This window comes from Dromaius novaehollandiae, chromosome 4 (assembly GCF_036370855.1).
Source record: "Dromaius novaehollandiae isolate bDroNov1 chromosome 4, bDroNov1.hap1, whole genome shotgun sequence".
NCBI classification, from domain to species: Eukaryota; Metazoa; Chordata; class Aves; order Casuariiformes; family Dromaiidae; genus Dromaius; species Dromaius novaehollandiae.
Window position 1 is genome coordinate 56108618 of NC_088101.1, and position 15236 is coordinate 56123853.

Consider the following 15236-nt stretch of genomic DNA (forward strand, 5'->3'; position numbering starts at 1 on the left):
AGATACTCCACGTGACAGTCTGGTACTAAGACAACAGGTTTTTCTGCCCCTGACTGAAAAGGGGTGGAAAACTCCATTCTGCCCCAGGCTCTCTAGATCTTAATTTACAAAGGGAAATGGTGTACTTGAAATCTAATCCTGCAGGTGGTTTATTTAAAATCTCTCCTACACTTGAATATTCCTTGCTGAATGTATGGGGAAGATTAATAAACTGTTCATTTTAACAAAGAATGCACAACATGTACACTGAGAAGAAATGTTATGAGAGCACATGAGAGAAAACAGCATAATCAGTAACCACAATTCAAGAGTAACGCCAAATATTAAGGTACCCTAAACACAAAGCTTGCTTTAAAATCTTGTTAATCATTTAGATATAAAAATGAATGAGCATCCAACAGGTACTAGGCAACTTCATCTTTGAATTGATTCAGTACAAGCTGCCAATGGACTCATCAGGTGTCACAAGAAGATAAATATCCTCTTGCTCAAGTCAGAGCAGAACAATAAACTACCAACATGAGGTGGCTTTGAAGAGGCAAACAGAATCATAGGATATAGCAGAAGACTATTCCTACCAGAGCTAAAATATGAATGCCATCGCACATATAAACTCGTCTTATATTCCATCTGCGATTCTAGCCACACACATTCAAGAAATATTAATTCAGACTGATGGAGGTTGAGAAAAATCGAGTGAAAATCAAGTGAATAAACTGACCTGTACTATAATGGGAAAGTTGAAAAGCTTGGATTATGCTGTACAAAATACAAGAACGAAATGAAAAAAAAAAAAAAGTACTATTCTCAATTAATATATTAATTTGCTAATGCAGAAGGAAGGACAAGATCTATTAAGCTGTAAAATGTTGGATTGGACTCAATAACCCTATATTCTCTTCCAGTCTTGGTAACCATGCATCTGACTCAGTGCTCCCAAAAATTAAGCCATAGCTGATGCTTCTCAAATGCTTCTTCTTTTGTCAGTCATAACGATGGTAGAAATTGAATTAGTAGCAAGTATTTCCTGATACACCTTAATTGTCATCTGCCATCCTCACAAGCTATATCCTATCTAAAATTGAGACAGCTATGTGGCACAGATCATATTTTTCCACTAGTCTTCTCAGTTATTTGAAAACAATGATATTATAAATGGATACACTACAATACACTGTTAAGCACATTCAAACTTAATTGAGCATTTATGACTTGATGGTTTAGTTTATTAATATTTTGAACAGTCTACCGGCTAGCTTAAAAATTTCTCTAATGTTAACCCTATAAGATCTTCCTACTGTATTTTATGTTAATGGTAGACTGTTAATGTCAGTACTATTAAAACCAGTTTTTCAAAGAATTTAATCTTCGTCTTTATTTCTTAGTTCTTGTATCACAGACACATAAAAGCCTTGGTTATTTTTCTTAACCTTTCTGATTATTCTAAAGTGATACAAACACTCTGATGTTAATATCCACTCACAACATTACTTTTACCAAAAAAAGCTCTGAAGTTCAATACCAGTAATGAACATCAGTAACATTCCTTATTAAAAGCATTTTCCTGCTAAAGTTCGAACACAAAACTGCAGTTAATTATAATTATTAATTTGCTAATTTTCAGTGAACGACAACTAACAACTGCTATTCACCATGAATGAGAGTCAGCCCCAAAATCTAGGTTATGAATCTTTGACTGACAGTACCATTCTGAATGATGTATTCGTGCAATACCTTCTAACTTACTGCGCAGGTATGGAAACACCCATTCTAAGATACAGAACAAATAAAAAAGCATTTTAGTATGAAAAATCTTCCTACCAGAGCTGCCATGGCCCAGCCAGTCTTGTTGTAGATGAATTCTAAATTATTTCTTCGCAGATATAACAAGCCACCAACAAGAGATACCAGAAGAGCCAGTGCAATTGTGCCAGAATAGTTAGGAGGCCTGAATACTCTAATCTAGAAAGGAAAATAAATAAATGTATACATACAGATCACCTTCCATTTAAATAACCAGGAAGCATCTGAAATCTTGGTTTGCAAAAACTAATCAGTAAAGTTATTCTTAAATAAGAAAAAGTAGCCCTCTCCTTAATAAATACATAAAATATTATAAAAAATAGTTTTAAACACTATTTTTAAATAGACCTGTTACTAATCTGAAAACTTAAGAACAGAATATTCCCATTATCATCTCGTCTTTAAGAAAAATAAACTGTTCAACACCTTCAAAATTATTTCTTCAACAGATTTGCAGGTGGGTATGTCTGAATTTAAGAGCAGCTACCTTTTGGATCTGTTTTGTATATAATACTGCATGCATGCATTAATTATTAACAACTAGTTATCACAATAATACTATTTGTTTTCATCTAGAATAAGACTACATAACATTTAACAAAGCAAGAGTGGAACATATTCCACAAGTTGCATAGTTACCACAACTACCATGACTGTAATTGATATTTTGTTTATTTTTAAGAGCCTATGCTTGAAGAGAAAAAGGGCATTGAGGAAAGACAGCACTTATTGTCAGCCCATTACAGACTACAAAGATACATTTGGCTCCAACTTTTAAAATTGTCAAAAGACTTACATGAACATCTGTTCTGTCAGCTATCCATTTAGCTAGCTGCTCAGCTGCAAATCCAATTCTCTGCAGGTCAAATGTGTCAGCTCTCTTGGGTTTACCTTTCGGGGGAAAATGCATGAAAGTCGGAGCAGAGTTCATATTCAGCTATAAAAGCAGGAAAAATAGCAAAAAGATTAATAATGCTAGGCTTACAGATGTTTACCTTTTATGTATCAGACAACAGAAGTCTAATTAGTATAAAGAATATTTGTCTTCCCAAATATAAATTACTCTCTTCATACATCCTCAAGTATAGTCCAGTGGAAATATGTGCTCAGAACACTCCTTCCTGTTTCTTTCTGGTAAATTCTTTAGGAAGATTAGTTATCCCATAGGGTGTTTCAGAGACAAACTTTTTTTGAGTAAGAGCATCATATGCTTTAAAGTTTTTACATACAGTGCAGTGTGATTAGTAAAAGGAAGTCCCAACTCTCTTCCAATTTATTGAAGTGCATTAGGTTGTAAATCCAGGAAGAAAAAAGTTTATGCGCTTGGACATTGTTTACTTGCCTAACTCTCACCAGTCCAAAGTTATCTAGTCTGAACTATCCATCCTGACTTCCCCTGGTTTCAAGGCGGACCCCATCCAGTAGTGATTACTCTTTTTTGAATCCACAAGGGCCCAGATAACTAGCTCATGCTACAAAACTGCTCCTGGAAATGACAAGAATGCTAATGCACGTGCTGAAGTCACTGGAACTACTTACGGTGTATACAGTTTGGAAGACTGTTTAAATGAAACTCAAGGGAATTGAGGACTTTAATTAAAGAAATAGAAAATCCGTAATATGATAGATGGTAAGTTCTGTCAGCTATATTTCATAGGGGAAAAAAACTCAAAGATGATACAAGTACATTTATATTTATATTTGCCACTTTATATTGCAACTTCATATTTATATTGTGACTTGATCTGTGCAAGCTGATACAGGATAATTTATTTTTGCTACATAAAATTCAGTTCATTTCAGAAATAGTGAAATACAACACTTGAAGACATTTGAAAATTAACAAAAAAAAATCAGGGAAATATTTAAAGATGATGCAATATGGAGTTCCTTAAACAACAAATGCAGAACAAACTTATTTGTTTGTTTTTTATTTGTATTCCTGCAAAATGAGTTTTATTACAAACACATTATGTAATGAAGTACAGAACTGAACTTATCATCAAAAACTACCAGTTACTAAAATATTTCCCATCTAAGCAAAAACCAGCCCTCTTCTTTAGTGAACTGATTTGAAAACAAAAATATTCTCAGAAAGGCTAAGAGAAATGTTGCAAAATATTTTAATACAACATTTTATAATAAATAGAAACCTCCTGACACTGTATAGAGCTTGTGTGCACTGGCTTTTCAACTGCTTTGTCATTTCTCTATAAACAGAATAATAGCTGAAAATCAAAAATCAAATTCCTTTTTTTTGTTATGGCATCAATATTGTATTACTGGTAAGTAAAATTTAAATCTCTTATTATGTTATTCGCACACGTAAACAAAGTCAAAACAGTTTTTATGAAAAATTCACCTTAAAATAGACATCAGTCATTAACGTCCCTTATCCTTAACACTTTATTTCTCAAAGACAGTCAACAAAACTTACACATTTCATGTAATTTGGTGTAATTTTTATACGCTTTTAAATACATGCATCATCTGAAACAAATTGAATTTGTGCTTTTTTAAACAAGGAATAAATTGGACAGGACTATTATATATTGATCGGCTTAATGATGTAACAAGATATTTGGTATTATTGTAACCATGTAGGAGGATAGATAACTTTTTTTTAAGGCCCATCTGAACTAAAATTAATAGCAAAATCTTAAGAATAGGCATTTTTATACAACACATTCCAAGATGATTACTGGAAACAAAAATATTTACTAAACACAGTAATTAAACTTTTATATATATTAAATATTTGAACAATAAATACTAAACATTTCCCCAGAAAATTTTTGGATCATATTTCACTGAAGGTGGTGAAAAAAAATCCAGAGAACTTGAATACTTGCTGTTCTTCTTAATCTGCATTCTTAGCCCAATCAATGGATAAATATCAAACAGGAAAAAACATCTTGGTATTTAGCATTAGTTTTCAAGGATTGCATTTTACTTTTCTTGACTACTCAATTTCACAGTAGACCTTACACCATTGTCTAAAAATTGATTCCTCACCCTTCATAGCCACTCCACAAAATCTAAAAAAAGCTCTGCTCTTTTCCCTGAAGAACTTCCAAACAAATACAAAGAGTATTAGAGTTGAGGATTACCCCACATAAAGACTTTTAATTAGGAGCTTTTTTTCCACAAGGATAAAACAAAGGAAATATTTAAATGGAAAGTTACTCACACTGCACTAAACTCCAGAAAACCACATTAACAATGGGTTGACAAAATTTCACGTAAATTTAATATCAGCTAAAATCAAACATTGTAAACTGTATTTGGCAAATGCTAAAAGTGGCCATTTGTATAATTGGACTTCACTAATATCATAGAAACTCTAGTATCTGCTACCTGTAACCAGGGAGCATTGATATATGAAACTCTTACAAATGAATCTACCCACAAACAGAAAACAAGTCTTCTTATGTTATTTGGCAAAATAAGCATGCAGTTCTAAAAATCACTGGTCTGTACAAAACAATTTTAAAAGTTTCACAGTATCCAGCATTTACCTGTTGAAAAACATCTGCCCCTTCATCATAATCCACTATTGTGAAAAACAATTTGTTTGAAAAAGCAGATGAATAGCGCCATGAATTGGCCAGCACTTGATACTCTTCGTTAGCTTGCCTGTTAAAGAAAAGAAGCAAGCGTACATCAGCATGGCATTTACTAGCAAGAAAGACTCTGTAACCATCATTCTCAACACTGATACTACCAATTAAAAGAAGTTTAAGCTAATTACACAGATCTGCTTCATGCCCATCTTCTCCAAAACGACAAATATGTAAAATCAAACTAACGCCAAAGACATCCCACAGCACGTTAACAAAAAAAGGAAGACTAATGTTTTCCAAAATGAATAGCCTTAAAACAGGAGTAGCCTGAGTGACATCACCCAAATGTGCTAACAGATCCATGCAAAGAGATGCCTGCATGGCCCTCAGGTACAATATCAGGATTTACTCACTGAGGACAGATTTACATCAATTCTGAAATTAGCGCAAAAAACAAAGAAATGTGACGACAGTATTCTTCCTGAAATAGAAAAAACATAGAAGGAGGTCTGCCTACACTTGGCCAAAAACTGCTACACACTGGAGAAATGACAGCAACTAATGGAACAGTAGCTTGTAAGCAGCATAAAACACTCCGCATTATTTCTATAAAAGCTGTTTTACAAGTGATAAAAGATAAGTTTTGCACAACACATAGGACTAAAAAAATCTTTTCTGTCATCATTAGGAAGTCACACTGTTACTACTCAAACTTATGAGAAAGCCTCCTTACTGCAATATTGTCAGCAGTACTTCGCTGTCTCTGCATAGAGGAGAAGGATGCTGGGATCCTTACCAGCGAAGAAGTTCTCCAAATACACAATCCCAGAACATACAACCACAGATTCTCCCACAGGACATATCCATATCAACAAAGAATTCAGAAAAAAAGAATTGAAAGAATCCTTGCACTACTTTCAGGCTTTAAGTATTTTTCTTCTCTATTTCCATATTACAAATTAATCGCATCTATTATGGAGTCCAAACCAAGGCTTCACCATTTGGCAAATTATCTTTGCATGTGGAAGGATGCAAAAATAGTATAACTGCATTTTGTAGCTTTTTGCAAAACAGCGTTTCTGTAAAATCAGTTTCATGTATATGATGGTCCGGAATGCTATTTATTTAAAAGCTGAATCAGCAAAATTTGCTTTTACTGCAACAGAGAAACTGTGCACTAGACATATATATTGCATTTTGAGAGAGGAAGGGAGCGGGGAAGGGGAAGATAGGATGAGAGGTGTGAGAAGAGCTCCTATTTCCTTATAACTGAGATCAGCCTCAGGCACAAGCTATATTATAATTCCAGTAATGCTGTGCTGTAATTCCAGTAATGCTGTAAGGAATATATTGTATACAAGAATATCTATCATGAAAAAGATTTAAAATGAAATTTGATCATCTCTTACAAAAAAAAAAAAAAAAGAATCCTATGAAGCACAATGAAACTAAACTTTCACCCTTATTACCTGATTGACCTAAAGCTGCTAATTATCACACTTAATGGGCAAAATTTGTAATTATTAAAAAATGTGTGATTTACACATTGGCTTGGTTAATTCTAGAATCGGGTATTTTACATCAAGCAGACTAACATATTCACAGCCATCCTGAAGAGGGCAGTCAGACAACATCAAAGGGATGCTGTAAAAGCTTAAGTAATATCGGTAGGGCACTGTTCTGTTAAACCTGCTATATTAAAACTGGACCATCTTTATTATTTGAAAAAGATAAGATCCCTTCATCCTGATGCTATCATTCTTCTTAGTCTACCTTTGACTTCTGCTGAAACAGTATTTCTGGGAAATTCAGATACTCCAGTTATGCTCCAACTATTTGATAAAACACTCTTGTTCCCCTTGATCTCCACGTATTTTGCATCTTTAAATTAAACTATTTTGAATTAATATAACAGGCATCTACCTTTTCAGAAAGCAACATTTTGCAAAAAGTCCTCTTAAATTCTCTGCAACATATTTGAAGTTCAATTTCTTCCTTTCACTGAAGATAGCAAGGTATTCTGTAATATAACATTACAGCAACTTTTGGTAAAAAGATACCGAAAAAACCAAACTATAAACAGCATAGCTCTTTGAATTGAATCACCACAAAAGTTATTCAAATTCTAAATGCAAATATTTGCATTTACATATTGAAACCTAACTCTTCATTCAAGTAGTGAATAGAGAACTGAAAAGCAATACTTATGTGCCCTTTGAAAGCAATGCTTCTACCTTTCTCACGCTGTACACAACTGTTTTCCATCTCTCATCAAATAATTTTATATTATCCTTCTCATTCCTAGAAGCAAACAAGCTCTACTCACTAATCAAAATTAAATTAATATTAAAATATTTTAGAAACAGGAAAGTGCTGAACTTGAAAATAAAGCAAAATAAAGACCTTTTCCTGTCCATCATCTATAAAATCCCTTGCTCATGGCATCCCTTATGTTTTCCAATGTTACTGGACATGCATTTTCTGTTGCAGGGAGCCATCCACAAAACACAAACAGCACACAAAAATAGAAATATTGTTTCCAGTAGTGACTTTGGTTGAGAACTGAAAGCCAAAACGTAAAGGGAGAAGACAGCTTGTGAAGAGGTGATACAGATAATTCAGTGATGGAAATTTAATACACGCTTTTTAAAGATAACAAACCTGCATGCACTATTACCCAGTCCGGTTTCTTTACTTCCTATCACTGTAAATGTAAAACAAATAAACATATACACAATGCAAGATATTTACTTACTACTAAGTCCTCCAGTTAAGTCCCCCCCTCTCAAAGATTTGCCTATACGAATAACTTTACAGATTGCAAGTAGTTGTCCCATTTACCATGATGGTTTACCACCCAGAATGCATAAAGTTAATTTTGTGAGTCTCAGTAGAACTGGGGTCTATGTGAATTACAGGCATAAGTGAGTATAACAAATAACTGAGTGGCCTGTAGGAGTGAGACTGAAACAGCAAGGGGCAGGGAATACAAAGTTACAGGATTACTACCTACACAACCAAAGAACATCACACATTTATTTTATTACAAGTACACTTAATTAATATTCTATATTTACTATATAATTTCCTATGGACACACTACTAATGCAATCAGCTGCATTAATAACATTTTGAAGTGTTGGTTACTCCTCTCCACCTGAACCAGTATTAAAAAGCATAAGCATTTGGTTCAAAGCAGCTCACCCCCAATTAACATCAGCGAGTATCAACAGTTTTTAGTCCAACATCATATTAAGGAAAACAGAAACCGAATACTAGGGAAAGAGTAAAACAGACTGTGGAATTCTTAGCCAAAGAAAGCAGTAAAAGCTCTTTAATTTTTGGCACACTATAGGCTGTACAAAACACTTATAAATGTACAATCAGCAAAGGGCACACTACCAGGTGACCTACCAGGTACTAGCCATCTGTTTAAAGTAAATTATCATCAGTGCCACAATTTACCTCAACAATTATTTTGCTGTTTTTATCTGGAATGGTTTTTGCAAAACAAAGAGAGGAGGAGGTTAAAAAGCATATTTTAATTTCTTCTTCGTATCAAGACAATAAATTTGGAAGGTTTGCTTGTTGTATTCTTAGTTAGGTTTTTGTTTTAGGGTTGGTCTGTTTTGTTTTACTCAGTTTTCTGCAGACCCATAATGTCATGGCTAAAAGCATTAAAGCCTCTGTCCAGAAAATTCACCACACACTATGAAATGAAGAGACTATGAATACTGGTTAAAAACTATACCAATTTTATGATCTAGGTATCTATAACAAGAGAAAGAAAGTTTAAATCCATGATATTCTATTTACAGCGTCCACATATCTGGCCAGTGTTTGGCAGATGAAAAGAAGCTATGAAAGCAGATTTTGTGGCAGTCGCAAAGTACGGAGTAAACAGATCTGTGACCACAAAAAGAAAAAGGAGCCACCTATGGTCCAGACACATAATTACTGTCCTGGAAAACTGGATTTCATCCACACTGTTATTGAGATATTAAAGCGCACTGGAAAAGCAATTGCACTGTTTTCAGTTTGCTTCTTCCACATTTCCTCTTCCTTTTTGAACAAAAGTTCAAAAGATTATTTTCTTTCAGTACAGTTAAGAGACATAGCAATGATTTTCATGCTACCTGCTCTTGATCGACAGGTAAAGACTGAAAGGCAGAGGATCCTGGTTTTCCTTTCCGATGATACCTCCTTGTCAGAATTTCCTGATAACCAGAGAATTCTTTTTGTTGTTGACCGACTCTTTGATCAGCTACTTGAAAACTGTTTTCTGAGATCTTCTTGAACAAGGAAACCAACCAGATTTCCCTTCTTTTCTAGCAGCGTGGAAAACTTCATCTGGGGTGTCTCTTGTTGATAGGATAGACACTAATGAAATTACGTGGAACCCGTTTCTCACATATCTTGTCACTTTTTTCTGCATATTGTGAGTCAACAGCAGAAGGCAGCTATATTCAGAGCCCTTCAAGAAGCACATACTACACTAAGCTCAGAATTTAACAATACAATACACCAACTGTGTGTTGAATTCTAACTTAGCCTTTGTATAATCCTGAAACAAAACACAGAAGCAATAGCTATAAGCAGTTGACTTGGAGCTCATTCTCCAGTAGGGTTTTTGCAGTGGCTATAAACTTTTTCAACAGATGCCAGAATTTAGTCTCGTCATTCAAATGGAACACTAAAAGTCATTAGAAAACATGTGCCACAACTGCAGAATTGACTCATCTCACTCATGCCCTATATATATATATGTATATATACACACAAACACACACATATATACACACACACATGCATATATACAAGTATGCATTTATACATACACACACACACACCCCTTCAGCTAATGGGAGCAATCAGTATTCCTTTCAAAACAGTTTAAATTCCAATGTTTTAAAAAACACAACAGTCTCATCAATACTAGGGGGTAAAAAATCACTAGCTACAAAAATTTCTCTATATTCAAGCCATTTACAGCTCCTGTTCACAAAAACAGTCCTTGGAAAACTGGGTTTCCAAGCATCAGGAAACAGGTTTGTTACTTCCACAGTGAAATAATACTAAATCTCATCCAGGACTGAAATGACACAATTTTCAGTTTGTGCAGTTTATAACAGTTTGTATCTACAAATGGATCACCTGCCATTATTACAGTTCCATTTTCATTCTTCTCTGTTCCTCTGTTCCATTTCCTCATTTTTCTCCTGATCATCTATGATGTTAGTTCTAGGCTTTGATTGATTTGCAATGATTCAAGCTCAGTTATATCTTAAAATACAAAAACAAAAACAGAAAAAGGATGGAAATACACAGACATAGCCAAACGTAGTAGAAGGCATACAAAACAAAATGCACTTGTTTCAGAAAGCTTGAAATTCACAGAGAGATGTAAATGTCTAATTTACATGGACATGTTTTAACCATTATCAAATTACAGACTAGTGGCACAGATAAACTTAAAGACCCTATCCACTGAAACACAGTATCTCCAGCCTCTGACACTGCTAGGTTCCTTTGAAGGAACACTATTTACAGGAAAAAACAATGAAACAAAAACATATCCTTCTGCTGTTGATAGGTTTCAATTGCAGGGGAAAAACTTGCAGAAATTATCTGTGTCATTTCTCTAAATTAATTTCCCTCTATAAATGAAAATATCCAAACAATGACCTTAAAACATGAACAGGACAAAAATGTAAAACGTTAGAAAAAACCAATTCATCTCCAATATACATCTGCATCTAAAGCAGAGATGGTTACTGCTGCCAGTGGGCTGAAAGAAGCAGGGGCTCAGAAGGTTAAATAAAGACCTCATGTAATTTACTTAGGAATTGATTAGATGGTACGGCAACAAACAAAATAGAACAAGCTAATTATAATAATGAAGCAGAGAACAGTCAGTACAGTAATGGTTTCAACAGGCTAGTGCAGCAGAAAACCAAGGCACTAATACGGAATGAGGGGAAAAAGATGGTTGAAGTCTGTTTGGTAAAACAGTGCTGATCCCTTTGGGAAAATGTGGCATTAATAAAAGGGGGAACCAGATCACAGGATACAGGAAGATAAAGAGCAGTTAAGTCAGACTTGGAAAAGAATTTTCACCCAGGATACATTCAAGTCAGACTAGTCTTTATGGTTCCTGGATGTAATACACAAAATACAGGCTGAGAAATAATTTCTTCATCACTCTGAAGATGCTGTTGTCAGAGTGACCATCCTTTTGTTCTCTCTCTTACACAGATTGGTCATTTTTGAGTAATATGCCTGAAGGGCACGGGTACCAGACAGAGACTGTCCAGTTGACTGAATGCAAAAACACAAACAAAAAATGGAAGCTGGCTTTATATCCCAAGGACTCACTATTTAAAGGTAGATTAATTCTGACTGTTCAGCCCAAACCATAAACTCCAAACTGATTCATCACAATAGTGTGATCAACACACACTTAAATAATGGAAATCTGAAGGGTCCAGTGTCGTGTCACTAAAGGAAATTATTGTTCAAGGCATGCTGCTCATCTTCAGGATGTACCTCAATAAATTACCCCATTTCCATTATGGGAGTACTTGAATTCATAAATTACTGCTGTAAGATTCCCCTTTGATCTCTGTTTCCAATGTGCTGTTACCCAGCATACATATCAAGAATAGACCTAGCAGGTAAAGTCAGTTAAGACTCACTCAGTTTAATCACTTGGGACCTAAATAGTTTAATCAGACATATTTCCAAGCACACACAGGAGGAAAAAAAAAAAAAACAACATTTGACTGTTAGAAAATCTCCCCTTTGACCTTTACATTCAAGAGCATATAGAATATCTAATCTGTTATGGTTAATTCATCTCTCAATATCAGTTATGTCATAGTGAACCTAAATAATTTTCTCCATAGGAATACTGTGCCACTTAAGCAGCTGTGAAGGCACCAAATGGCTTTGAATAGATTTTGGACCAGAAAATTTAAACTTAGTTGTCCAAAATGTTAGATGGAAATATCCAAATTCTAGTTTAGGATAAAGCCCATATTTTCCTTGAAAAACGCACTCTACAGGCCTGACTTGAGTCACCAGCAGCTAGTAACGAAGCTATTGGTTTACAGAAGCCTTCATGCATTAGGGAACTGAATGGATTCAGGTAGCCTATAAAAACATTTTCTAGCCTACAAGGCTAGTGAAAGTATTTCATTAAGATGAGTATAGAACCAATCTCTTTGGCTCAAAAAGCAAAATTTGTAGTTGTCTTTCTAGAAGCACCCATAAGCTAATCTAGTTTGTTTTGGTCAAAGAATAAATTACAATCAGTAATGCAAACATACGATTTCTGACTTTTAAAAGTATATACTGAGAAGGGAAAAATGTCAAAAGATTAAAAGAAAATCAAGCAAAATTAAGTAAGGAGAATTAAGTAAATGATAAGTAAAGGGAAAACATTAAATACAGCAATGTTGACATATGAAGTATATCAAGAACAAACAAGCCTAGATCAACAGGTAAGTTTGACAAAAAATGACAAATACAAAGCCAGAAATTTTCAACAACGTTTTCCAGTTGAACTTCAGGAGGCTAAGGAGAAAAGATCAGATGTTAAATAACTTTTTAATAAAGAATACCTACAAAACATGTAATATGCTTTGATTTTAGTAAAAAATTTATAAACTACTTTGACTAAAAGGATAATTTTACATATGCAAGTTTCATCCAAATATTTGGAGTCTCAGGCATTTCTTTGTAGGCAACATTTTAAGGGTAAGTTGATATCATTTCCACACGCTTTCACGCACCTTTAACTGTTAAGTGACTTACGACATGACTGAAGTGACAATGCCTTCCTTGCCGTGCATGGAAAAAACTATTTTCTGAGAGAAATGTGGTCAGCTGACCACATAGAGGTCCATACCATATGGACAGGTAACACTTTTTTTCCTTTTCTCTCACATCAGTTGGATTAAATATCACCCCAATAAGAGTTGGCCAGTGTCACTCAAGCAAGTTTTACTCAAAATTTTGAACTACTCTGGTGTTAAAAAGGGCAGGAAAAGTCCTTCTTCATATCTTCTAGACCATGTCCAAATTAAAGCACTTTTGAGCAACGGATGGACACGAGAGCTTTGTATACCATTAGTCTGGTACAGAACTTGATCCTACACTGATTCTATATTCAGTTTGAACAAGTGCCAACGTGCTAACTTTCTAGATGCAAGAAACTACCTCTCCATCAATGCTGGCATAACCATTCAAAACACTAACAAGATTAGTTGTATTGATTTGTAAAAGCAGGGGCTTGTTTTGACAATAAACATTCCACAATTTAGCCAAATGCTAAATCAGACATATAAAGGAAAACAAAGGATATAGGTCACTTTAACAAGACAGGACACACATGATCTCTACCAGCCTCAACTGTGCAAATCTACAATGGTTTGCTTTAACGACGATCGGCTTTCACTGCTCTTCTCCAGAAGAGCACATCCATTACCCTCATCCATAATGATACATCAAATATAGCCACTAAAGAGAACAGACAAAAACGGCTTTTTAGTTAATGGTAGTGGTGCAGAAAACTGAGCAGGCACACTTCTTAAGGGAAAAAACTGTGCTAACACTTGCAGCAATGTTATTCAAAGATTTCAGCCCAGGAGCTACTTTATATTTATTTTTATATTTATATTTGAAATATAAATACAGATTTTTTGTATGCAATTGTTCTGAAAATATTTTGATGAGTAACAATTAACTTAAACCTTGGACATAAGCATCCTCACAGAAAATTACAGATTAAGTTAAAAATCTATTTTTGCTTTCGGCCAAGTGGCTAGTGAATAGCTAGTGATAAAGTAATGCATGCATTTTTCAGTTCTGTATATTCATTCATCAGTGCTGCTGTCAATTAATTAGCCATTAATTTGACGATGTTGAAGTTCCTGATAATAGTTTTATGTGCAGTACAATAAACATCATCAAATTCCCTTTATTTCACATAGCAAGAGTGGATCTCAGCTTCACATTTATTTAAACAAACCTAACTAAAAGCAATATGTTGATTTTTCCCTCCTTTTCTGCTTCAAGATTTACTGTTGCTATATACATAAATGCCTAAAGTGGCATATTACAGGATGAAGTTTATAAGTTCTTTTTCAGTACAGTAAACGGTATACAGTTGTAAGCAAAATTAACTCCCTTAATAACAGTAATATTTATGCTGTTTTCACATGCTGTACAGAAGAGCTGTACATAACACAGGGAAGGAATTTGATACCTCCATTATAATGATAAATCGACTGACCCGTTAAAAGCTGAACTTAGTACATCTTGTGTACTTTTAACTACTGGGTAGGAAAATAAGAAATTATTTAAATCAGTACGGTAATTTCAACTCCCATTCCATCTCCTAAAGTTGAACTCTGGCAACACAAAGAAGAAATGGCAGCAACTAAGCGATGGAGGTGGTAAAGGAAAAATCCCTTTGACTTTGGAACAATGGACAGCTTCTATACCTACTCTTCGCACTTCACAGTTCAGATGCAGAAGGTGAACTGAGGGAATGCAATTTACATCCTCTCCCTCAACGTTAACGGACTGACTCCCATAACAAAAACATTCATCTATTAAAAAAAAAATCTATGAAAACATACAATTACAGGTTTACATCTTATGAGAGTACACATGAAAGTTTCTATTGTAAATGTCACATTCCATCACCTAAGAAATCCAACAAGCTGTTACATTTATCAACTTTGCCTATTGTTTAAAGCACATCTGTTTAAAACCAAGAAACAATCTTGCTTCAGATAGAGCTTATCTAATTCATAGCCCTACAGAGCAATTTTCTGCCTATTTAAATACTGGTTAGAACACCCT

General features: G+C 34.5%; 1 protein-coding gene across 8 annotated transcripts in view; it reads right to left on the reverse strand.

The window, feature by feature from the left end:
• The window catches only part of TUSC3 (tumor suppressor candidate 3), a 144802-nt gene that overhangs the window by 78156 nt on the left and 51410 nt on the right, over positions 1-15236 (reverse strand). For all 8 annotated transcript variants that reach the window (XR_010389061.1, XR_010389060.1, XR_010389058.1 and 5 more), the window contains exons 3-5: positions 5322-5439; positions 2600-2740; positions 1822-1962 (exon numbers count right to left, since the gene is read on the reverse strand). Coding sequence is in view for 4 of the 8 variants with exons in the window: in XM_026105379.2 (XP_025961164.1) it covers positions 1822-1962; positions 2600-2740; positions 5322-5439 (400 nt within the window). In the remaining 4 variants the exon portion in view is untranslated. The remainder of the gene's footprint in view (positions 1-1821; positions 1963-2599; positions 2741-5321; positions 5440-15236) is intronic.